Source organism: Saccopteryx bilineata, chromosome 10 (assembly GCF_036850765.1).
Source record: "Saccopteryx bilineata isolate mSacBil1 chromosome 10, mSacBil1_pri_phased_curated, whole genome shotgun sequence".
Lineage (NCBI taxonomy): Eukaryota > Metazoa > Chordata > Mammalia > Chiroptera > Emballonuridae > Saccopteryx > Saccopteryx bilineata.
In genome coordinates, this window is record NC_089499.1 from 34797005 (window position 1) to 34819809 (window position 22805).

At 42.2% G+C, this 22805-nt stretch overlaps 3 protein-coding genes across 10 annotated transcripts in view; 2 read left to right on the forward strand and 1 right to left on the reverse strand.

The window, feature by feature from the left end:
• ATP2C1 (ATPase secretory pathway Ca2+ transporting 1) overlaps positions 1-4339 on the forward strand; it is a 158367-nt gene extending 154028 nt beyond the window's left edge. For all 5 annotated transcript variants that reach the window (XM_066245113.1, XM_066245112.1, XM_066245116.1 and 2 more), the window contains one exon: positions 3796-4339. In XM_066245113.1, coding sequence (XP_066101210.1) covers positions 3796-3891 — 96 coding nt within the window. In that variant the 3' untranslated portion in view covers positions 3892-4339. The remainder of the gene's footprint in view (positions 1-3795) is intronic.
• Positions 3970-15401, reverse strand: ASTE1 (asteroid homolog 1). The gene is made up of 5 exons (XM_066245123.1): positions 15165-15401; positions 12221-13546; positions 5719-5929; positions 4635-4694; positions 3970-3983 (listed from the first exon to the last, which is right to left on the reverse strand). The coding sequence occupies exons 2-4, from the start codon at positions 13523-13525 to the stop codon at positions 4645-4647; spliced, it is 1566 nt and encodes a 521-aa protein (XP_066101220.1). The 5' UTR covers positions 13526-13546; positions 15165-15401; the 3' UTR covers positions 3970-3983; positions 4635-4644.
• Positions 15402-15429: 28 nt separating this feature from the next.
• Positions 15430-22805, forward strand: part of NEK11 (NIMA related kinase 11) — a 275610-nt gene continuing 268234 nt past the window's right edge. The window contains exons 1-2 of one of the 4 annotated variants that reach the window (XM_066245120.1): positions 15430-15561; positions 19507-19776. In XM_066245120.1, coding sequence (XP_066101217.1) covers positions 19607-19776 — 170 coding nt within the window. In that variant the 5' untranslated portion in view covers positions 15430-15561; positions 19507-19606. Of the gene's footprint in view, positions 15776-19506; positions 19777-22805 lie in introns of all 4 variants that reach the window. The other 3 variants (XM_066245119.1, XM_066245121.1, XM_066245122.1) reach the window with 3 other exon arrangements.

Here is a 22805-nt window from a genome sequence, read left to right on the forward strand (position 1 = left end):
CCCCACACCTACCTCACTAAAAGCCTGCAGGTCACTGGAGTAGGTGCTAGTGAGAGGGTGTGCTTTACAGAAGTGAAATTCTCTCCCCTGGTCCTGGGCTGACTGTGTTGCAGGGTTGCTCTGGGTTCACACTGCGCCAGCCAGCCAAACAGCGTGTGCTGGAGAGCAGCACCCCGTGACCTCGGAACCTAGTGGGAAACTGCGGTTGGCCTCCTTAGGGTTATAGGATAGGACGAGGATATAATCCTGGCAGTTGCGGGAAGAAGAAATTTCCAGGAAGTGGTAAGGCCTGTTCTTATTTTTTTCCTATCTTTAAACACATCCAGGCTCTTTCAAACTGGTTTTGAAAACATTACAGAAAGTTCTTTGATAAGAAAAGGGCAGGAAGGGCACAAGTACCCCTACAGGGAGAGTTCCTTCTGGTCTCTCTCTATTCTCTGCTGAGACTGCGCCTGGCTGCCCGGTCACATTCGCCTGGCACTTCTCTGTCCTGCAGTGGGGCTCAGCCTAACAGCTTTACTCAGGTTGCTTCAATAGTCTCATGTTTTGTCCTCATCTCCGCCAGAGTTGACAGTGCTGGCTTCCACTGCATCTGCAAAATTCTGCTTTTAGCTCCGGCCACCACTGGTCTCACTCTGTTTCTGCTCAGCACTCGCATTTTTCTCAGACTTTGCTCTAGGTCATCAGATTTTAGGAACTGAATTTGGGCCTGTTCAAAAATGGCAGCTTTAAAGCACATTTTGGGTTATTAATCATGGAATAAACCAGTGAGAGTAGAGAAGGGAAGAATAACAGTATGTATGAATACAAATGAAGGTCAGAATATACTTTGAAATCTTGCCCAAATATATTCATTCCTCTTGCTCTTTTATTTTCGAGTTCTTTACCGGGACTGGCCGGCACCTTGACAGTCCTGTTGGTATTTGGGATCTTAGCTGCTTCTAGTGTGTCCCGGAGCAGTGCCTCCCAGTCTGTGGACGGCAGTCCATAGTAAGAAATGCTCTGTACAGCCATCTCACCTATGATGTGCATATCGGATATTTGCCATTAAAATGCTGGTTATGACTCATCAGTTTCACATCCCATTCATGAGTCAAACCTGTCGTAGATTCTGGTATTGCTGCATCTCTCTCTAATATCTTAATTTCTTCCTAGCGTTTCCTCCTCTGTCTCTAGCAGCTCAGGATGCTGTTTCTTCTTTTGTTGGAACCATTTGGGTTTCAACCTCTGTTTTAAAACCTGGAGCATATGTCAAGTGTTCATCAACTCTGCGATGGTCTCATTTACTAAGTACTTAAAGGTATTCGTTTTCTGTCTGGCATCCTGACTTCTGTTTTCCAAGGTTCATAAAGAGGGAACACTTGTAAAATGAAATAATAACCCAGGTTCTACTTACAGAGAATGATTGAGGTAGGACTTCTTTTTGAAACATAGCTGACTGAGTTGCTGCAATTTAAAGGTTATAGATTTTTATTATTAAAGAAATGGAACACGAGAAGTACAAATATGCTTTCCAGTACGTATGTGGAAGGAATACAGAAGTTTCTTAAATCAGGTTGTATTTATTTAAAGCAGAATAAAAAATACGGTGAAATTCAAAGATTACCTATTGCAATATTTATTCCCTAACAGGTTAGTTCTAATGAAAAAAAAAATATTTCAAGACAGATAACAAAAATTTTAGTAAGAATTACACATCTGGTTGCAGACTGAGTTTAGTCAAGCTTTGAGGCCTCAGTATGTTCCTCTGCGTTTTCAAGCATCAATGGCCCAAACCGATTGTTTAACTCATACCAACATCTCTTGTCTGAGATGGTTCCCACTCGACTTTTTGGCCAGCTGGTACGTTTTTTCTTTGGCCTTTTTTTTTTGGAATTCGATTTAACCTGTGCTAGGAATACTTCAGCTGGGGCATATGACCTTGTGGCATTGAACATCTGTTCATAAAGTTGCTTTGCCTGGGGACACATGCTCAGGAGACTTTCTACAGAGGTTGATGTTAACAGCTGTTGGCATAGTCCATGCACCAGGCTTCCACTATACAATCTGTTCAACAGGGGAGAGAGAGAGAAAGGTGTTAAAGTAGAGGGTCAGTGCACTGGGACAACCATCATTAACATGGCTTCAGTGAATGCATCTACACACTCAGAGCACGTCTATAAAATTATTAAAATTACTTAAATTTGTTCCTTCAAGAATGAAGGAACTGAGGACAAGATTACTTCTTGGCTGGCGATCTCTTTAACATCGAATTCAACGACGGATGTATGCTGGTTCTGCAACTAGCCCAAAGTTGAGCAGGCCTCTTAACACTTCAAGGAAAAGGAATTAAAAATGCCTTTAATAAACCAAACGGGTAGTCTGTTAAAATAAGAGAAAGTTTTGGAAGGAGACTTGACTTGAGGTGGTGAACACACCATACAATATACAGATGAAGTTATTATAGAATTGTATACCTGAAACCTATATAATTTTATTAACCAGTGTCACCCCAATAAATTCAATTTTAAAAAAGAAATAAGAAAATTAATGACATCATTTGCAAGGTCATCATTTACCTTGGGCTAAAAACTACTTCACAGATACAAGGATTAAATGGAAGCCACAAATTTAATAATACTGTATAGCAGGGGTCCCCAAACTTTTTACACAGGGGGCCAGTTCAGTGTCCCTCAGACCATTGGAGGGCCGCCACATACAGTACTCCTCTCACTGACCACCAATGAAAGAGGTGCCCCTTCTGGAAGTGCGGCGGCGGGGGGCCGGATAAATGGCCTCAGGGGGCTGCATGCGGCCCGCAGGGGACGTAGTTTGGGGACGCCTGCTGTATAGCTTACTGTAAGAGTTGATCAGCTGGTACCTTAGAAATTGTGGTTGAGGTATCAATCAGAGTAAAACCATTTAAAAGGCCTCAGTCAGGAGTGCTGGGATCAAGAAGAGCCCTGCTGAAATCATTAAGAGGACTGTCTGATCTTGTTTATCCTGTTTTATTTTTTAACTTATCCTGTTTTGTTTTAAAGGGATTTCTGGTAACTAGAGAGGATCCAGTCAAGAATGACCTAATTATTAAAGGAAGAAATGACGTGTCAATAGGATGTCCAATCCATCATTGGTCCCACCACTTTCTCACTGGGCCACACTGCTGCCCTCACTTCTTTCTTACCCTGCTTAAACTCCATAATCAAACATTAGCATCACTTCCTGGCATACAGGCTGCCTCTCCCTTCCACACTTGTCTGGCTAAATGAAAACCTTAAAGTCCACTTAAGCATCTAATAGTCATCTTACTAGAATAAAACCTCCATGAGAACAGAGATTTTTTTTTTATGTTTTGTTTATTACACGATAGATCAGAGTAGGTATTTAATAAATATTTGATTAAATGAATGAATGAATGAACGAACAGTATGCCAAGTAGTAAGAAATGATGAAATACAAAAGAATAATAGGACTACAGTGACTGGAGAGTAATATGATCAGAAAAGGCTTTTACAAAATAATATTTGAACAGATGTAAGTGAGGAAACAAATTATATCCTACCAACTGCTTTTATTTTTTTTTTAACTTTTACTTTGGGACTGATTTTTAAAAATTTGATCTAACCCTGGAAATTTTCTTTGGGCATATGGAAATTATATTTTCCTGTTTCCAGCTCATGAGCTTTAATAGTGTTCCAAGACCAATTACACTAAGATTAATTTTAATAAGTACCTTCTTTGCTTTAAATGTGAATGAAAGTGTTTGCTTCCATGTGCCGCCATCTGAACACTGGTTTCCCGTGCTTACCGGGTCAGGTCTGGCTCTGGGAGAGGCGTGGACAGCAGCTGATTGAGGTACATCCCCATCTGCAGACAGCACTGCCACTGACAGAAGACGTGAGCTGTGTCTAACTCCAGCCTCCTGCCCTGCCGCGCCTGCTCCTTCCGTCTCTGCAACTCTTCACACAACATCTTAGCACCATCCTTCTGCAGATCTTTCTTCTCTAGACAAAGAAACACCCCGAGGGCTGTATTTCACCAGTGGGCAATTTCAACACGCTGTATCAGCTTGTCTGTTTCTCCAGACAGAATACCTCACATGCCATAAAGAAAACGTTTATTTACATAATCAAAATGCTTTTCTGGCTCTTTACTCGTTTAACACCAATGTAAAAACCTTGCTGTATAAATTGAAATATTATACCGAAAAGCCTTTATAATGACAACCTAAGTTTATTCAACCCCAAAGTATTTTTTCCTTAAAATTTCTTCCACTGGTCTACCATGAGACTTTAAACATAGCTGCATGAAACTCTCTAAACCCTAAATCTGTCTCTGAGAAATATAAACTGCTATTAAATATCATTCTCTTTATTCTCATCTCACCAAACTGCCCTTCATGGAGACCTCTGTGCTATAGCACATTTGAAGAAACAGCCCAGGTGTTCAAAGCAAATTGTAACTTCTGTTTTATGGGAGGAAAACAATAGTATGACTGAGAGAATGTGGCAGATGATCACTTCTTCACATAAGAAGATCAAGGCGCAAGAGGAAATGAAGATAGCTGTGTGTGCAGCTGTAACCTGCAGCTTGAGCGGGGGCGCATAAAACGACGCCTGGACCAACCTGAAGGTAGTAACAGAAAGGAGGCCCACCTTTTACCCATTAGGGAGCAGTAAGGCACTGAGCATGCCTGGGTGCCGGGTCCACAATTCCTAAAAGAGAAGAAACAGACCCTTGACATGCCCCTCCTGTTGGACTCGGGTAAAAATTTAATAGCTTGTGCCGTGAGAGTTTTCATAAACTATATTATTCAATGAGGTGACACCCCTAAACTTTTAGTGTCTTAACCATTAATAGGCCTTACTCTGCATTAAGTTGGCATATAACAACAGTCCCTCCTGACACCTACTGTCACACTTGGGCTTTCTTGGAGTCTATGCTGGTTCATTATTTCATTTAATTTATTTTAAAGAGTTAACTTCAGAGCAGCAATAGCCAGTAGGACTTCCTGCTGGGATGGAAATGTTCTATATCTGTGCTGTCTTAGCAACACATGGCTACTGAGCACGTGAAATCTGGCTAGTAGTTATATTAGATAATACTGTTCCAGAGGATGTTAACTGGTACACGTTTTGAATGCAGTGTTACAACATTCATAATCTTTAAGGAGAATTATCCCACGAGAGGATCGAAGTGCTGATTACATTGCCTCAAAGCCTGTTGCTTTAATAGAAAGAGGAGTTACTACTACTGTTACTCCTTATAAGGCAGTGGAAACTGACGGTGGAGAAAGAGGAAAGGAAAGAAACAGCACACGCATGGATGTTTGCTGTGGTTGCATGGTCTTCAGAAGTTTCACCAGTGGGCAATTTCAAGTAAGTTTCTAGTGATGATGTTGCTGCTGTACTGACAGGGACAGGAGAGGTGGAATATAAAATATATGCAACTGACATCACGCTGTCACACTTCAGAGGTCAGCGTTGGGTTCACAGAGCAGGTGGGATTAGGCAGTATCCGCACATTTCACTGCTGTGCCCTTGAAGGCAAACCCTCCAGCACTGAGCCTGGCACGTGGAAGTCCTCAAGAATATCTTCCAATGAATAATATATTGGTGCCTCCATTTCTAAGTTCTGATATAACTGATAGGAGTAGATTATCCAAGAATATTCTTTAAAAAAAAAATTTATGTGTAAGTAACATGCAAAAAGACACTTCTGGAATGTCCAGATACCTACCAGGGTTGTTGATTATGGCATGCAAGGGCCCCATCAGCATGCCCAGCAGTAAGGCTTGTAGATGATGTACTTTTGCCTTGGCCTCCGCGTGCTGCAGCCAGTAGCAACTGACAGCAATGGGCAGCTTCAGAGAAGGAGGGATTGGGTCCAGGACGCTCTGCTTCACCTTCAGCGTTTCTAACAAAAGTGTCTGCCGTCTAGCCAAGGAGAGCTGGAAATACATACCAAACACCTTGCAAGTTACTTTGGGGTATGTCTCCCCCACCTCTAGTATGAAGAGACTTTAATACAAATGAAATTGCTGTGTTGGGCTCTTTTCTTCCTGTGTAAAAAATTCAGCCACACTCAAAGAATTTCCAACATTAATAAGGCAGTTAATATAGCTGACTGAGTGGATGGATGTACTGTCTGCTGCCAAACAGCCCTTGCTCATGTCATTCTATTCTCCGTGTAGGCTGGTTGGGCATCCTCACGGTACTTGGGAAGCGTGTTAAAAATGCACTCATCTAGTCCCACACCCTACATTTGGATTCAGTAAACGTGAGGGCTTGTAGGTGAGGGAATCTGCATTGGAGAAACAATGATCTATCCTCAACCAAACCCTGACTCAGCAGCGAATATTTAGGCCCCACCTTCTCCGGGATGCCTATACTGGTCACCACCAGAAGAAACTTAGGTGACATGCGCCCTCGTGGCTTATCAGACAGTTCCCATTCCATGTGCCCCTGTGGCGTATCCCAGTTCTCTGTTCTGGGAGGTCCCCCAGTTGAATGTTTTATTGTCTCTGTGTTTCCCTCCACAGGGATATTCCCAGGGTGGCTACTTAGAGGTGAGAGGTATATTCAAGGGAGATGGGGATATTTAAGGACTCCCTGCATCATGCTTGCAATAACACAATGCACTCCCTTTTACTCCATGTTTCACAGAGTTCACTTCAAATAAAAGGAAGCAAACGGCTAGGAGGGCTTTGGGCTCCTTGTTGAAATAATTTTACCTTAATGAATCTTAAGACTTAAGAACCATAGAGACCTTACAAGTCACATACTTTTACAGATGAGGAAATCGGGATGATTAAAAGGGTACCTTCAAAGGGACTTGACAATCAAACTGTAAGAGAAAAATATGGGTGTATTACTAGTGTCTGCATGCAGCCAGAAAAGGATTTATTTCTTAACTTTCAGAAAGGATGAGATAGTCTGACACATTTCTTAGCACCAAACACCTATTAGCTGAGAATAAGGTGTTATCCTGAAATAAAACATTTCAAAATTGACAGGATGATTTCATCATCAGTGCATGACAGCATTAAATCAATGATTTATAAGCACTGGTTTTAATAATTTAATATGGTGATAAAATGTTTTTAATTACAAATATGTAAAGAACAGGATAACTAATCACCCCTTTGGGAAGTAACATTAACTACTTAAAGCAAAACAAAAACTATTCTTTTAATCTAAATGAGAAAAACACACCAAGTAAAGGCTAAGAAAAATACATGAATTCTTTAATGACATATAATGCTTAAATTACTGAATTCTCTAGCCAACCTAAAACTTACAAAGCCGAGTGTGATTTGAGAGATATTCTGCCCCTCACTAATTCTACAGCCTCGGGCAAGTTTCCGAGCTTTTCTATAGTCAGTCTGATCATCTGACTGGGCATTATAATAATGTGTTACACAGAGTGTCCCAATGGATCCACAAGACCTTAGCCTCTTCCAAAAGGGGAATTACTCTGCTCACAGCCCTTCCATCTGGTGAGGTTTTATCCCCTGTGACAACTCCCAGGGGAAAGGAAAGCACAGCCTGCACAGGACGCTGCCACAGGGGTAGAGGTGTCTAGAGAGAGGCTGGTCTTGGCACTGCCTTACAGCCCAAGCACGGTCCATTTGCATTTCTCCTTACGATTATCCTCTTGTTGGTTAACTTGAGTGGTGCTCTCCCCGGCAACTAACATTACCAAAATGACAATACTATGTGGTTGCTGTGGGAATTAAATGAGAGAGTGAATGAAGTTTCTATTATAATAGCTAGCACAAAGCAAATAAAGTATTATTACAGCATCATGTTAAGGAAAACAAAATGGCCTACCCAGGTGGTGGCGCAGTGGATAGAGTGTCGGACTGGGACGCGGAGGACCCAGGTTCCAAACCCCAAAGTTGCTAGCTTGAGCGCAGGGTCGCTGGCTCGAGTGTGGGATCATAGACATGACCCATGGTCTCTCCTAAAGGTTGCTGGCTTGAAGCCCAATGTCACTGACTTGAGCCCAAGGTCGCTGGCTTGAGCAAGGGGTCACTCATTCTACTATAGCCTCCCAGTCAAGGCACATATGAGAAAGCAATCATTGAACAACTAAGGTGCCACAATGAAGAATTTATGCTTCTCATCTCTCTCCCTTCCTGTCTATCTGTCCCTCTCTCCTCTGACTCTCTGTCTCTGTCAACAATATAAATAAAAATTTAATAGATACTCTCAGAGTTTCTATACTTTATCTGGAATCACATTTGCACCTGATACCATTTAGAATTATGGGTTAATTAGAGCTAACAAAACTGAGCTAAAAACAGAATTGATTAGTTTACTCCAAGGGAAAGCCAAATAATATCACTGCATAGAGAGTGAACTAAAATTTCACCTTACTTTGAATTCAGTTAAGTGATGAGAACACTTGTCATCTCCCCTTAGCAAGGAGTATAATCAACCTGTCACATTCAGTGACTCAACTGGGTTTTCACGTGGAAAAAAGTGTCCTCATCCCTATGTCACTGTACAAAAACAAATCAATTCCAGATAGATTGTAATCTAAATATGAAAAATATATATTTTCTTGACCTTAAAGTAGATAGTAAATTAAGTCACAAAATAATAACCATCAATAATAAAAATTTAAATTAATCTATATAAAGAACTTCTATTCATCAAAACATACTAGAGTTAAAAGACGATCCACATAAGGCATCGACCTGGAGCACTGAGGTCGCCGGTTCGAAACCCTGGGCTTGCCTGGTCAAGGCACATATGGGAGTGATGCTTCCTGCTCCTCCCCTGCTTCTCTCTCTCTCCCTTTCTAAAAATGAATAAATAAAATCTAAAATTAAAAAAAAAAATTAAATTAAAACTAAAAATCCACAGAATGGGAAAGGCTATTCCCCACAATACATGTTATTTAGCAAAGGACTTGGTATATATATATATATATAAAGACAACAACAACAAAACAGAAAAGTGAGCAAAAAACTGAACAGAAACTCACATAACAGAATGGTCAATGAAGACATGGAAAGGTGCTCTAAACAGTCATCAGGGCAATGCAAATTAACACCCACTAAAATTGGCTACATGATGCCACTACAGAACCGCTAAAATTTTTTAAAAGGACAGAAAATACCAGGTATCAGCAAGGGTGTAAAGTGAGAGGAACTGTCATAAGCTTGCTGGTAGAAATATTAATTGCTAAAACCACTTTATGAGACCATTGGCATATATCTTCCAAGCTGTGTATCCTGTAACCCAGCAATTCTGCTCCTAGTTATATGTGCAATAGAGATGTTTGTATTTTCACTAAATAATGTGTACTAGAATGTTCATAGCACTATTCAAATAGCCCAAACTGCCAACTCCCCAAATGCTCATCAGATATACAATGGAAAAACCAATTTTGGCATATTCTCAAATTGTAAAAATGTAGAGCAATGAGAAATGAATTTTCTACAACTACTCAGAGTGATAGGAATGAATACATCATCGTATTGAATAAATGAAGCCAGGTAAAAGAATTCATACCGTATGATTCCATTTTAATAAAATACAAAAACAGTTAAAACTAGTTAATGTTTTTAGAGGTCAGGATAGTGATTACCGTGCATAGGAGAGGGTGTGGCTAGAACCAGACACTAGGGAAGGCCTCTGGGGTGCTGATAATGAGTCTTTATCTGGGTGTTCCGTACACGGAAGTGTCAACTTGGTGAAAATTCATCAAGCTGCACGATTATCTGCACTCTGCTGTATATAGATACTCAGGAAGGGATGAATTGCAAAGAGGCAAGAGGGAACTTTTAGGGGTGCTGGATACAGTCATTTTAATTGCAGGATGGATACACAGATGTAAACCTCAAAACTCATAAATGTACACACTTTAAATACAAGCACTTCATTGTACATCAATTATTCTCAACAAAGACATGTTTATTAAAAACCCTCCAACACAGCACCATTTATGTTATGAATAGAAATGTAATTTCAGCAAAGCACCATCCTTTAAAATGTTGCTAATTTCAATTTTATTGCTGTGGGTAAAGTTTTTTTTTTTTAATATTTATTTATTTATTCGTTTTAAAGGAGAGAGAGAGAGAGAGAGAGAGAGAGAGAGAGAGAGAAGGGGGGAGGAGCAGGAAGCTTCAACTCCCATATGTGCCTTGACCGGGCAAGCCCAGGGTTTTGAACCGGCAACCTCAGCATTCCAGGTCAACGCTTTATGCTGTGGGTAAAGTTTTAATAAATCCCTTCTGTTTGGAACTTGACTTACGCTCAACTTTATATGAACAAACTTATGCAATGTGATAGTTATCTGTGTTCCATGGCATGGTAAAAATGACTTGTAAAACTGAATCTAGACTTGAATATAAATAAAACATCAGATGGGGACACCATGTCATGGGCTTCCCTGAACACAATGACTTGTAATTAAGCATGTCCCTTGAGGGACCTTGGAAGCCAGCCACGTCTATGGAATTGTTACAAGAAAGGTTGGGTCCTGTGGATAAGGAGGCCAGTGAGACTTTTCTTTGAGAATTCAAGTCATAAAATTCACCGTTTTAAAGAGGTTTTTGTATATTTGTAAACTTGTGCAACCATCACTAATTCTAGAACATTTCATCACCCCCAAAAGAAACCCCGTCCCATGAGCAGTCCCTTCCCCATTGCCAAGGAGGGTCCTGTACCTGCCCGATGGGAATCTCCTATCCTCCTGCCTGAGCTGTCAATAATGGGAGGCCATGCAGGCCAGGACTGGCATTACCGACATTCTGAGCCAGATAATGGACTGTCCTGTGTAATGTAAGATGTTTTAGCAGCATCCTTGGCCTCTACCTGCTAGATGCCAGTAGAAACCCCTTCCTCAAACCTCCCCACAATCAAAAGTGTCTCCAGGCCCTGGCCGGTTGGCTCAGCGGTAGAGCGTCAGCCTGGCGTGCGGGGGACCCGGGTTTGATTCCCGGCCAGGGCACATAGGAGAAGCGCCCATCTGCTTCTCCACCCCCCCCCTCCTTCCTCTCTGTCTCTCTCTTCCCCTCCTGCAGCCAAGGCTCCATTGAAGCAAAGATGGCCCGGGCGCTGGGGATGGCTCCTTGGCCTCAGCCCCAGGCGCTAGAGTGGCTCTGGTTGCCGCAGAGCGACGCCCCGGAGGGGCAGAGCATTGCCCCCTGGTGGGCAGAGTGTCGCCCCTGGTGGGCGTGCTGGGTGGATCCCGGTCGGGCACATGCGGGAGTCTGTCTGACTGTCTCTCCCCGTTTCCAGCTTCAGAAAAAAAAAAAAAGTGTCTCCAGACATTGCCAAACGTCCCCTGGGGGGCAACTTCATCCCCAGTGGAGAACCAATGACGTAGAATGCTGCAAGGTCTCTCCCGGACAGGAGAACCCTGCTGGGAAGCTACGACTACTGTCCTACATGCTTGAGTAGACTGGCACCAACAGTGATCTGTGAGCCTTGTGAATCTGAGTGTTTAGTTGGATCTAAGAATAACCCCCAGTGAGCACTGAAATTGGTATTGTAAATTTATCTGTATTTAATTTGTAAATTTAATTGTGTTAGCATGAACAGTTTCATATTTATTTGTAATTTTTAATATAGAATATGAAAAACAAATTGAACACTGGGATCAATAGGAGGTTTTTTGTTTTTTTTATTTTACCCTTGAAAAGGGAATTGGTCTGTGTAGCTGAGGTTTAAGCAGCCACTTACATAAGTTAAGAGTCACATTTTCATGATCAAACTAAGTAAATTACCATGATGCCACAAATCGAAAGCCTTAAAAATGGTCCTCAGCAATAAAAATGAAAAATGAGACCCGAGCATCAGTTTTAATCTTGTTCATTGAAACCTGATGCAGGCTATTGTTAGCTATGCCTATAATCAATGCTGTTAGGCCCGCTATTTTTTTTTTGTAGCTCAGAATATTTTCCTGTTTCTTTAGCCACAGAACTCCATTGTATTAATAGCTCGTAACAACACAGTAGTAATAATCACAGAGCTAGCACAGACTACTGAACCACAGTGAAAGGGCAGATGTGGAGCTGAGAGATCTGCGCGTGAGTCCTGGCACCGACCCTGCCTGGCTGAGGTATCATTCAGTTCCCATCCTGCGCCCTGGCTTTCTCAGCTATGAAGTGGGGGCAGCATGGCAACCTACCCCAGTTTGTCATGTGGAGAGGAAATCTACGTGAAAGCACTTTGTAACCTGTACGGTGCTTTACAGAGATTCCATTAGTGTTACAAACACTTACCTCAGTCAATTTGCTTAAGTCAGAATGATCCTTGGGCGGTGCTACTGCATCAACAACTGATGTTTGGATGTTTTTATGAATCCTTTCCACTTCGCTGAAAGCTGGAGGCCGAGGAGGCAATGCATTGAAGGACACGTTTTCCAGATGTGGAGAAACATTCAAAAGAAGCCCATAAATGACTTGCCGGATGGGCAGAGCTATTCTGTGGGCATTTGGTTGCTGCATGTTTTCCACTTGTGTGTGGAGAATGGTCCGTCTTAGCACCAAAGCATCGCTGATGAAAGGAGATAGCTGACCTTTGGCCAAAGCCACTAGGACCCATTCCGGTAAACCCAGACCCAAGGCCTCTGGACAGTCATAAGTACCACGTTGGAAGAAGTGCTGCAGCTTCACCTGCGACTGCTGGTATTCTTCCATGGAACAACAGAGAAGCTCTTTAACATTTTCTCGATTCTTTTTTGGGAGATGCTTCAGAACATTATCTAGTGCTTCAGCAGGGTCAGCAAAACGAGACAACCAAGTCAGAAGCCCCAGAACTCGGTGGCATCTCCTGCCCGTAGAGCTGGCAGCTCCGGGAGGAGCCCGTACTTTACTTAAGAATGTCTCCATGATGGGAAGATTGATATGGTCGTTTCCACAAAGCACCGCAAAGAGAGGTAGTAGAGCCTTATTCATATTACTGAAGTAACGGCAGAGTCCATCAAGGGAAAACCATTTAGCAGGGATATAGGAGTCTCGTGTGCCCTTAACGGTGTTCACGTTTCTCCACTGAAAGCTATTCAGTGGGCAAAACCCAGCTTTCAGGTCAAAAACGCAAAAGTCACTATCCGATGATAACACAGGGCAATTCCAATGATTAGCCAGTGTCATAATGTCCCGATCTGCTTCTGAAAAGCACTGGACAAAACATACCTGCAGCTTGATCAATACCTGTATAAACACTTCCCGGATGAGTAAAGGACATACATACCCACCCCCACCGACAGAAAGGGAATGGGCCGTCTGGATCTTTTCTCTAGCTCTATCCTTCAAAGTTGTAAGCTTTTTATCTGAAATGTCACATCCTCCATCTAATACAACATACGGACATATATTACAAGAAAACAGCGATTCAAAGAACTTTTGTACAACATCTGCAAAAGAATCGTAGTCCCCTCCATACCGGAGCTCCAAATTTGAGTTGAAGCAAAGCTGGTGGAAGAGAGCATAGCCATCAATGATAATTTTTGTGTTTCGCAACTTCAAATCAGCGAATAACTCATAACTATGGTCTTCCACAAAACTCATTAGTCCTCGGACACCCATGATGACTGTCTGAAGAATTGCCTGTTTAAAACAATAGAACGCACTTTCAATAGATGCTGGTGACAGGGGACCAAGTCATTGTTTCCAGCACCATCAAATCAACAGCAAATGTTATTAAGAACTCTTTAAATCCCACATATTAGATGTCAGCATCGCAATTCTTCTCTGGATCATCAGGCAAAACTAACTAGCTGAATGCTCTTTCATTTTTTATTGTTTTCCCTGTATGTTACAAGGTACAGATTGAATGGTTTCATGGAGCTTCTTGATCTTTGGATCTGAATGAGGTTGCTGATGATTCTAAAGGAAAATCAATTAAAATCCATTACTGATACACTAGTATAGAACTTGTTAACTTTGATATTGAGATAGTCACCATCTTACAACACAGAACATTTGTTTTGTGGGGTCAAAATCAAAAGTCAAAAACCATAAAAATGATATCCTTCTCAATCTCATAATTATTAAATCAGAAAGCATTGCGCTTCAGTTAGTTAAAGTATGTAGGGTCAATGATATGAATCCAGATTTTCTTTTTTGAAAATCAGAGTCTGGGAACTTCTTTCAGGCATTGGCTTGTGGTCCCATCTTAACCAGCATAGTTTTGAGTAAGGAAAGTTTTCATGCATCGAGGAACCTCACTGTCCAGTTTTACCCCAACCAGAGGTTCTTCTCATCTTGTCTTTGCATACCTGTCCCAGTTACCGACAATATTCTTCAATACCTAACTTAAGTCACAGAATCAGTGTCACTAGTTTTTCCTTTGGCCTTAGGCTTCAAAATGGCTCAGCACGGTACTATTACAAAATTGTGAGATTTTGGTCCAGCATGGGTTTTCTTTTTTTTTTCTTGACATTAATTTTGATTTTTTTTTTTTAACAGAGACAGAAAGAGAGTCAGAGAGAGGGATAGACAGGGACAGATAGACAGGAACGGAGAGATGAGAAGCATCGATTATTAGTTTGTCGTTGTGCATTGCGACACTTTAGTTGTTCCTTGATTGACTTCTCATATGTGCCTTGACCACGGGCCTTCAGCAGACCGAGTAACCCCTTCTCGAGCCAGCAACCTTGGTTCCAAGCTGGTGAGTTTTGCTCAAACCAGATGAGCCACACTCAAGCTGGCGACCTTGGGGTCTCGAACCTGGGTCCTTGGCATCCCAGTCCGATGCTCTATCCACTGCGTCACCGCCTGGTCAGGCAGATTAATTTTGATTTTTAAAGCTACTGCATTAAAATTTATCTTGGTTACAGAGTTTTTGGGTATCCCCTTACCATTCTGCGTCTGACTCACTTCATCTCTTGGCCCTGTCTCAGCACCTTATCCTGTAGAATACTTATTTGGTTAGTGGTGTGTCTTGTAAAGTTTATGCCCTCAGAGCCCGAATAAACTCATCCTAAGCTAATTACAGGACCTTGCACAGTTGTTCGACAAATGCATGCAGGATAGGAGAAAGGCGCACAGAAGTCTTTGATCTAAGTCCTCAAACAAGGCCTTCACACATCGCCCCACCTAGGCCCTCATAACCCTCGACCCGGACCAGCAGCACAGGCCACCTGGTCCTTCCTCCCACGGGACCTGCCCCTCCACTGGGAGCCCCCGGGAGCCCAGCGAGCACTAGAAGCGGAAGCACCCTCACCTGAGAGCGAGGACAGGAAGTCCGCGGGAGACGTCACTGGGAAGCCGGATTCCGTGTAGCAGTAGCATCAGACTGCGCCGGGCTTCGGGCGCTCCGCCGCTAGGTCGCTAAGGAAGGTTGAGCAGTGCGCGCCCAGCCTTTTATATGGCTGCTATCGGGTTAGATAAGCTGGACTGGCCGCGCTTGTTTTCTTTTCCCCTCCTACTTGAGTCCAAGCACACTTCCGCCCCGATGGAGCTTAGTGCCGCCTCCCCGACTTCCCAGCATGCCCTGCTTTGTCTCCCTGGCAACGGTACCCAACATTTGGGGCCATAGCCTGGAGCTCCGAGGGTCCCGCTTGCGGGCGGAACTCTGGACAGAGCCTGGCTCTGCGGCTTCTCGCCCGCGGCCCGGAAAGGTATGCGAAAGGTGCTCTCCCGGCGCGCCGAGCTCCTCCGCGCCAGGGAAGGCGGTGGTTTCGGGCTGCCCCGCTCGAGGTCCGCCTCCTTGCACCTTCAAGCCTTCGACCCCCTCACTTCCCTCGACTCCTTACCTACCAGATCTAATCCTTTCTCCGGAGAATAAATGTTGCTGGTGCCCCCCTCCATATGTTAACGCGCTTTGCGAAAAAGGTAAATTTAAGAAAAGTTGAGACTGTTATGTTAGTTTTTATTTACCTTAAGGTTAGGTTTACCTTTAAGGTTCAATTCCCACTTTAGCAGAATCTGGTGTCAAATCTGCTTCTTGCTGTTTATCATTACCCGGGAAGAAAACTACTTGGCTTTAACCTCTGATAAACACTACCTTACCTTGTCTTTTCCCCCCAACCTGATCAGCTTCACCTCCAAAGGTTAGTTGTACAGAGTGGTAATCTTTTACCTTTGTCACAGTTCCCATCCAATTTTGTAAGTCCTTGTCGTCCCCCCGCCTGCCTGCCCCTTAGGCAGCTCTGGTCACTGAGAATACAAAGGAAAAGAAGGTGTGTTTTTCAGACTGTCAAGTTAGTTCACAACCTTTTGAGGTGGGAGCGAAGGTACCTTGACAAATGAACAGGTAGTTCTAGAATCTAGGTAGTGCGGTCTAGTTCTAGAATCTAAACAGTTTCTGGTTACACAGAGGACACTAATGGAATTGATGGCCTAATGGTGGCCTGGGAAGGGAGCGCAGGGCTCAGAAGGAGAGTTTGAGCCAAAGGGAACCTTTTCTAAAAGTATGCTGTGGCCTCATCCAGGCTGTTTAGACACTGCTAGGTTAACATTCACAAATAGGAGCCTCTGGGAAACTGGACTTCTCAGAACTATTCTATCCTTCGCTATAAAGGGGCTTTTATTTCATCTTTAAAATAAGGATAATTATTGAGTGATCTGAAGTGTCCTTTTCAGTTGAGAAGCTGTAAATCTCTACATTTTTTAACAGCTTAAGTTGACCAGAAAGTCTCACTTTTATGCTAGCAGAGAAAAAAAGAAAAAAAAATCCATTTGGATGCCTGCTCTCCAGTTGTTTTTTTCAGCAGTAGACTTTACTGATACTTTCTGTGACTTTGATAATTCCACTTAAGTTTTTATTTATTTGGGAATTTTGACATATGGGCCTCAGCTCTGAAGTTCCAGCTCAATGCTTACAGGGGTCCCCAAACTTTTTACACAGGGGGGGCCAGGTCACTGTCCCTCAGATGATTGGAGGACCACCACATACAGTGTTCCTCTCACTGACCACCAATGAAAGAGGTGCCCCTTCCGGAAGTGCTGCTGGGGCCGGATAAATGGCCTCAGGGGGCCGCATACAGCCTGCAGGCTGTAGTTTGGGGACCCCTGTATGAGCACATAGCCACTCATGTGATTTGTTTTCTTTCTCTTTCTTTCTTCTTCCCTCCCTCCCTCCTGCCCTCTCTCATTATCCCCCTCCCTCTCTCCCTTTCTTCCTTCCTCTCTTTCTTAGCTGGTTACTAGTCTTGTTACTGGTGAAGTGATGAAACCTTCGTTATTGTCTTGCTTGAGAGCAAGAATTCAGTCAAGACACAAAGTATAGCAAGCAAAGCAACGGTTTATTGGTCATGCAGGAATACACTCAAGAAGGTCTGAGTGGGCAACTCACTCATGAGAATGAGTGCCCCTTTTAGTTACAGAATTTAAGCATTTATGGGCTTTACTTCCTGGGCTTCCCCATTACGATCTCTTTTTTTCTTTCTAGCTTCTTCTTATTTTCCTGTCTTGTATCGCTTTGTAACTGGTACCGTATCAGGGAATGCAGACCATCATCTGGGTGTGGTGAGGTTTATCTTGTATACCAGAAATGCGTGGGGGCAGTTCATCCCTCCACTGCCTCTTCTCTCCCAGCTCATGTCTACCTACCTACCTAACCTAACATTCTCACTGGCATCGGGTGAAACTTGCCTTATTTCAATAAATACCTTATTTTAAGAAAGAAAATGCTGTACATCAGCAATTCTCAACTGGTATGCTGCAAGAATTTTTAAAACATGCAATATCTGAATATTTCATCAGGGGCACTAACCTCTTTTCTCTTAAATTGTCAAATAAAAAAATGACACCAGCCAACACAACAATAGCCATCTGGTGTGAATGACCTGTCTTGAACCATAAACCTATATATAGTTCATACAATAGAGTTACATCTTATTGGTCACACTGCATAATAAGTTTACATCTGATTGGTTAATTCTTGGTGCCAAAAATCCTTATATACACGTGTAGGCATCTGATTTTTAAAAAAGTCACTTTGGGCCCTGGCCAGTTGGCTCAGCAGTTGAGCGTCGCCCGGCGTGTGGAACTCCCAGGTTCGATTCCCAGTCGGGGCACACAGGAGAAGCACCCATCTGCTTCTCTACCCTTTCCCCTCTCCTTTCTCTCTACCTCCCTTTTCCCCTCCCGCAGCCAAGGCTCCACTGGAGCAAAGTTGGCCTGGACACTAAGGATGGCTCCATGGCCTCTGCCTCAGGTGCTATAATGGCTCCGGCCTCAACAGAGCAACACCCAGAGCATCGCCCCCTGGTGGGCATGCTGGGTGGATCCAGGTCAGGCGCATGCGGGAGTCTGTCTGACTGCCGGGGCTTCTAGCTTCAGAAACATAAAAAAAAACATTTAAAAAAAGTTTCTTTGGAGTAAAGGGTAAATAATCGCTATTATGATTATTTTTCTTGTAAATCAAAATTATACCTATTTTCTGTCAGATCTGCATAAAAGCATATTTTTTGTTGTACCACAGGATTTTAGTAACTTGTTTATATGTGCCATGAGTTGGAAACAATTGAAAAATTGCTGCTGTAAATGAATATTTACTTGTTTATGTTCTGTTCTGAAGGCTATTGGCCATGTACCCTAAGCTACACGGATAACATCCTGTTTTATCATTATATACAATAGGTTTAGTTATAGTTTTGGAGTTGTTGAATATAAAAACCTGAACTCTCAGTCATAGAGTCTTCCATTTAAAATCATGTTTTCATATAGATTTAAAATGAAACCTACTTTTCATGATTAGTAACAAAAAAATTGCATTTTGATGAAAAAAAAAAGTATTTTTACCATGCACATACATATGAAACAATCCTGCCCTTTGTAATTGTCATACATTTGTAGCTCCATGAGGAATTATAGATTTACCTATGGCACATTTATAGTCAGCTAACATTAAAATACAGTTTTAGATTTAAACTGCTTTTGTGACACTTTTTTTTTTTTTTGACACTTCTTATTTCTAATCCGGGGAGATTACTCTATACATAGTATGTATAATTGAAACTTTAGAAATTGGATCAGAATTTGCTTAAGATGAGAAAAAATTTATTCTGAATCCTTATCCCTTTCCATATCTATTCTAAGAAATGTAGACACTATGATGTCAAGTCCACAGAAGTAAAATGAAGAAACTAGCATCATGCTCATTTCTGGTTTAATCTTAGCTCAATATTTGTTAATAAAAATAGATATATGGTGGGAAGAAAGACAAAAAGTTGATGCAAATGTATAGAGTTAAGGAAATGATAATGTTCTTACATTTGAATATATATATATATATTTTAAGTAAAGGGGAGTATATAACAAACAGATTGTCGTTTGGAAAATATATATACATCTCAGAACTTTGGGGCAATTTGGCTGTAATTCAGTTTTGCCAAATATGGATGTATGAGGGAAGACTCTTCCTGTGAAAGACTCCCTTCCGTTGGGATCTTCAGTATCTCTACCTTGTAACATTTTTCTTTCATGTTGTTCAAGTAAACCAACATGGTGTCATTCAATCCACTAATCAAGGTACAGGTATCACTGCCCAAAACTTACACTTTTTATTGGGAATAGTTCAACATCTTTTAGACCTGACCTCTGGACTCTTCATATTTAAGGCATTGACTGACGCTCCTTGGGTGAATTTGACCATCTCCTAGAAAATTTGAATGTTAAGTTTCTATAAACAAAGAAACCAGTTCTCTCACGTTTGGAGCAATGCTGAAATTCCAAGAGGCTGTTAAGTATGTGAATGGATCAATAGCTGTTTCGACTCATCCAAAGACCTTGATTGCAAGAAGATATGTGCTTCAACAGAAACTTGGCAGTGGAAGTTTTGGAACTGTCTATCTGGTTTCAGACAAGAAAGCCAAACAAGGAGAGGAATTGTAAGTAAAAATCCTTCCTGCAAATCTTGACTTGGCTGCCCATGTGTGCAACCTTTAGCTGATTAAAAACATGGACAATCCTTCACTTTGCTCTTTGCATTAAAGAATTTAGTAAGAGATAGAAAAGCTCCTTGAGTGGTGTCTTAAGATTTTTAAAGGCATTTCAGCAGGTGAATAAAGTACCCAAATGACTAAGAGAAGGGAAATAGGGTTGATAATGTGAAAATAAGATTTTTATGCATACCAGAATCTCAGTTAGGAGATTGCTTCAACTTAAATTGATTAGGATTTCTTGATGAATGATAGAATAAGCATTGTTTATAACGACTGCAGTTTTAGAAATATTATAAAAATGCAAATAAATGGAAATTCACATTTGAAGTGACTAGGAAGAACTAAAGGAACCATGGTATTAATTTTCTTTGCCTCTTTTCTGTGGAGAAGTTTTTCAAAGTCTAGTTATATAGTCCTCAAATTAGATATTTACACCAAACCGAGCTCCCATCTAAAATTAGCTTATGTTGATGAACCTTTTGTTACTTCTCCTTTGATTTGATTGGACACTGTAAATGTTCATAGTAGAGAAAAACTCTTAATTCTGTTAACTGTACCTATCTTACATATAAGGATGAATCTTCATTTTATGGGTAAAGTTGTTTGAATTTGCTGCAGTGAAAAATTAGTTGGATTTGAAGTTGGGATAAGAAACTTGTGCATCAGAAATACAGGAGGAAGAGAAAGCAGAAGAATGATCTAAGAAATCAAACCTTAACTAACAAACACATTCCCATCCCATGATCTATTTTAAGGCTACTCTATATTCTTTCTGCTTTTGCCCATTAGATATTTAAGTGTGGGTTTGAAAAACCAGTGTGATAATTTTCTACTTCTTAATATTTTGTAGGAATTATAAAGGTAAATGTTACTGATGGTACTACTTTATTTTAAAAGTCAACCATTAAAATGGTCTCTATGTCTAGGATTTAAAAAATTATCTAGAATTCATAGTTTTCAATAAATTTCTACACGAAGAATGGTGACAGTGCTAGTACTCTCCCTGTGTCATTAAAACATGCTTTAAGTCTCCTATCAGCCTGAGCAGGTGGTGGTGCAGTGGATAGAGCATTGGCCTGGGATGTTGCGGACCCAGGTGCAAAACCTTGAGGTTGCCAGCTTGAGCACGAGCTCACCAGCTTGAGCGTGGGGTTACTAGCTTGAGTGTGGGATCATAGATATGATCCCATGGTCGCTGGCTTGATCCCACAGGTCACTGGCTTGAAGACCAGGTTGCTGGCTTGAGTCCAAGGTCTCTGGTTTGAGCAAGGGGCCACTAGCTTTGCTGGAGCCCTCCAGTCAAGGCACATATGAAAAAGCAATCAATGAACAGCTAAGGTGCTGCAACAAAGAATTGATGCTTGGCCCTGGCCGGTTGGCTCAGCGGTAGAGCGTCAGCCTGGCGTGCGGGGGACCCGGGTTCGATTCCCGGCCAGGGCACATAGGAGAAGCGCCCATTTGCTTCTCCACCCCCCCTCCCTTCCTCTCTGTCTCTCTCTTCCCCTCCCGCAGCCAAGGCTCCATTGGAGCAAAGATGGCCCGGGCACTGGGGATGGCTCCTTGGCCTCTGCCCCAGGCGCTAGAGTGGCTCTGGTTGCGGCAGAGCGACGCCCCGGAGGGGCAGAGCATCACCCCCTGGTGGGCAGAGCGTCTCCCCTGGTGGGCGTGCCGGGTGGAACCTGGTCGGGCGCATGCGGGAGTCTGTCTGACTGTCTCTCCCCATTTCCAGCTTCAGAAAAATACAAAAAAAAAAAAGAAAAAAAAAAAAAAGAATTGATGCTTCTCATCTCTCTCCCTTCCTGTCTGTCTGTCCCTCTTTCTCTCGCTACAGAAAAAAAAACCCTCCTATTGAGAAGAATTTTTCCCTTTTAAATTCTAGAGATACTTTTTCAGCCATTTAGAAAAAAAGGATAAATTTTTACTAGAGAATTTTTATGGAAATATTGAAAGTAAAATCTAAATCTAACCAAGGACTTGTAAAACTGTCAAGTCTGTATCTAATTTTGGTTTCCTCAGCTATTGAGGAATATGAAGAATTTTAAAAGAATTCACAGGAGGGCTAAAAAGTTGATTAGTAGTAAGATGTAAGACCAAACTTTAAAGCCACAGACTTGAGCTAGTGGGTCAGTGTAATATGTAGCGTGTATGTGTGTGTGTGTGTGTGTGTGTGTTAAGAAGGGGAAGGGAGGCCTGACCTGTGGTGGCGCAGTGGATAAAGCGTCGACCTGGAAATGCTGAGGTTGCCGGTTCAAAACCCTGGGCTTGCCTGGTCAAGGCACATATGGGAGTGGATGCTTCCAGCTCCTCCTCCCTTCTCTCTCTCTCTCTGTCTCTCTCTCCTCTCTCTCTCTCTCTCTCTCTCTCTCTGTCCTCTCTAAAAATGAATAAATAAAATAAAATAAAATTTAAAAAAAAACTTTAAAAAAAAAAACTTTAAAAAAAAAAAAAAAAAAAAGAAGGGGAAGGGAGAATGAGGAAGAAGGAATGAGGAAGAAGTGGGGGCTGGTTGATTGGGAAATGATTTGTTAGTAACCTTTCCTGTGCCAGAACAAGTCTTTTTTTTTTTAGCTGGAAAGAGAGGGGGACAGGCTGGAAGGGAGAGAGATGAGAAGCATCAATTCTTCATTGCAGCATCTTATTTGTTCATTGATTGCTTTCTCTCACATGCCTTGACCTGGGGACTTCAGCAGAGTGAGTGACCCCTTTGCTCAAGCCAGTGACCTTGCACTCAAACCAGCAACCATGGGGTCATGTCTATGATCCCATGCTCAAGCCAGTGACCCTGTGCTCAAGCTGGCAAGCCTGTGCTCAAGCCAGGTGAACCTGTGCTCCAGTCGGGAATCTTGGGGTTTCCAACCTGGGTCCTCAGCATCCCAGTCCGAGGCTCTATCCACTGTGCCACCACCCGATCAGGCCTGAACTAGTCTTAAAACATGTGACGTGAGTTGAAGGTAGTAGACAAAGCCTCGATGTAT

Excerpts from the sequence above, each read along its gene's own strand:
- ASTE1 (XM_066245123.1), bottom strand. The coding sequence starts at position 13,525 with ATGGGTGTCCGAGGACTAATGAGTTTTGTGGAAGACCATAGTTATGAG. Across the intron at positions 5,930-12,220 it reads ACTTAAGCAAATTGACTGAG|CTCTCCTTGGCTAGACGGCA; the intron begins GTAAGTGTTTGT and ends ATGTATTTCCAG. Across the intron at positions 4,695-5,718 it reads TGCCATAATCAACAACCCTG|GAATTGTGGACCCGGCACCC; the intron begins GTAGGTATCTGG and ends CTTCTCTTTTAG.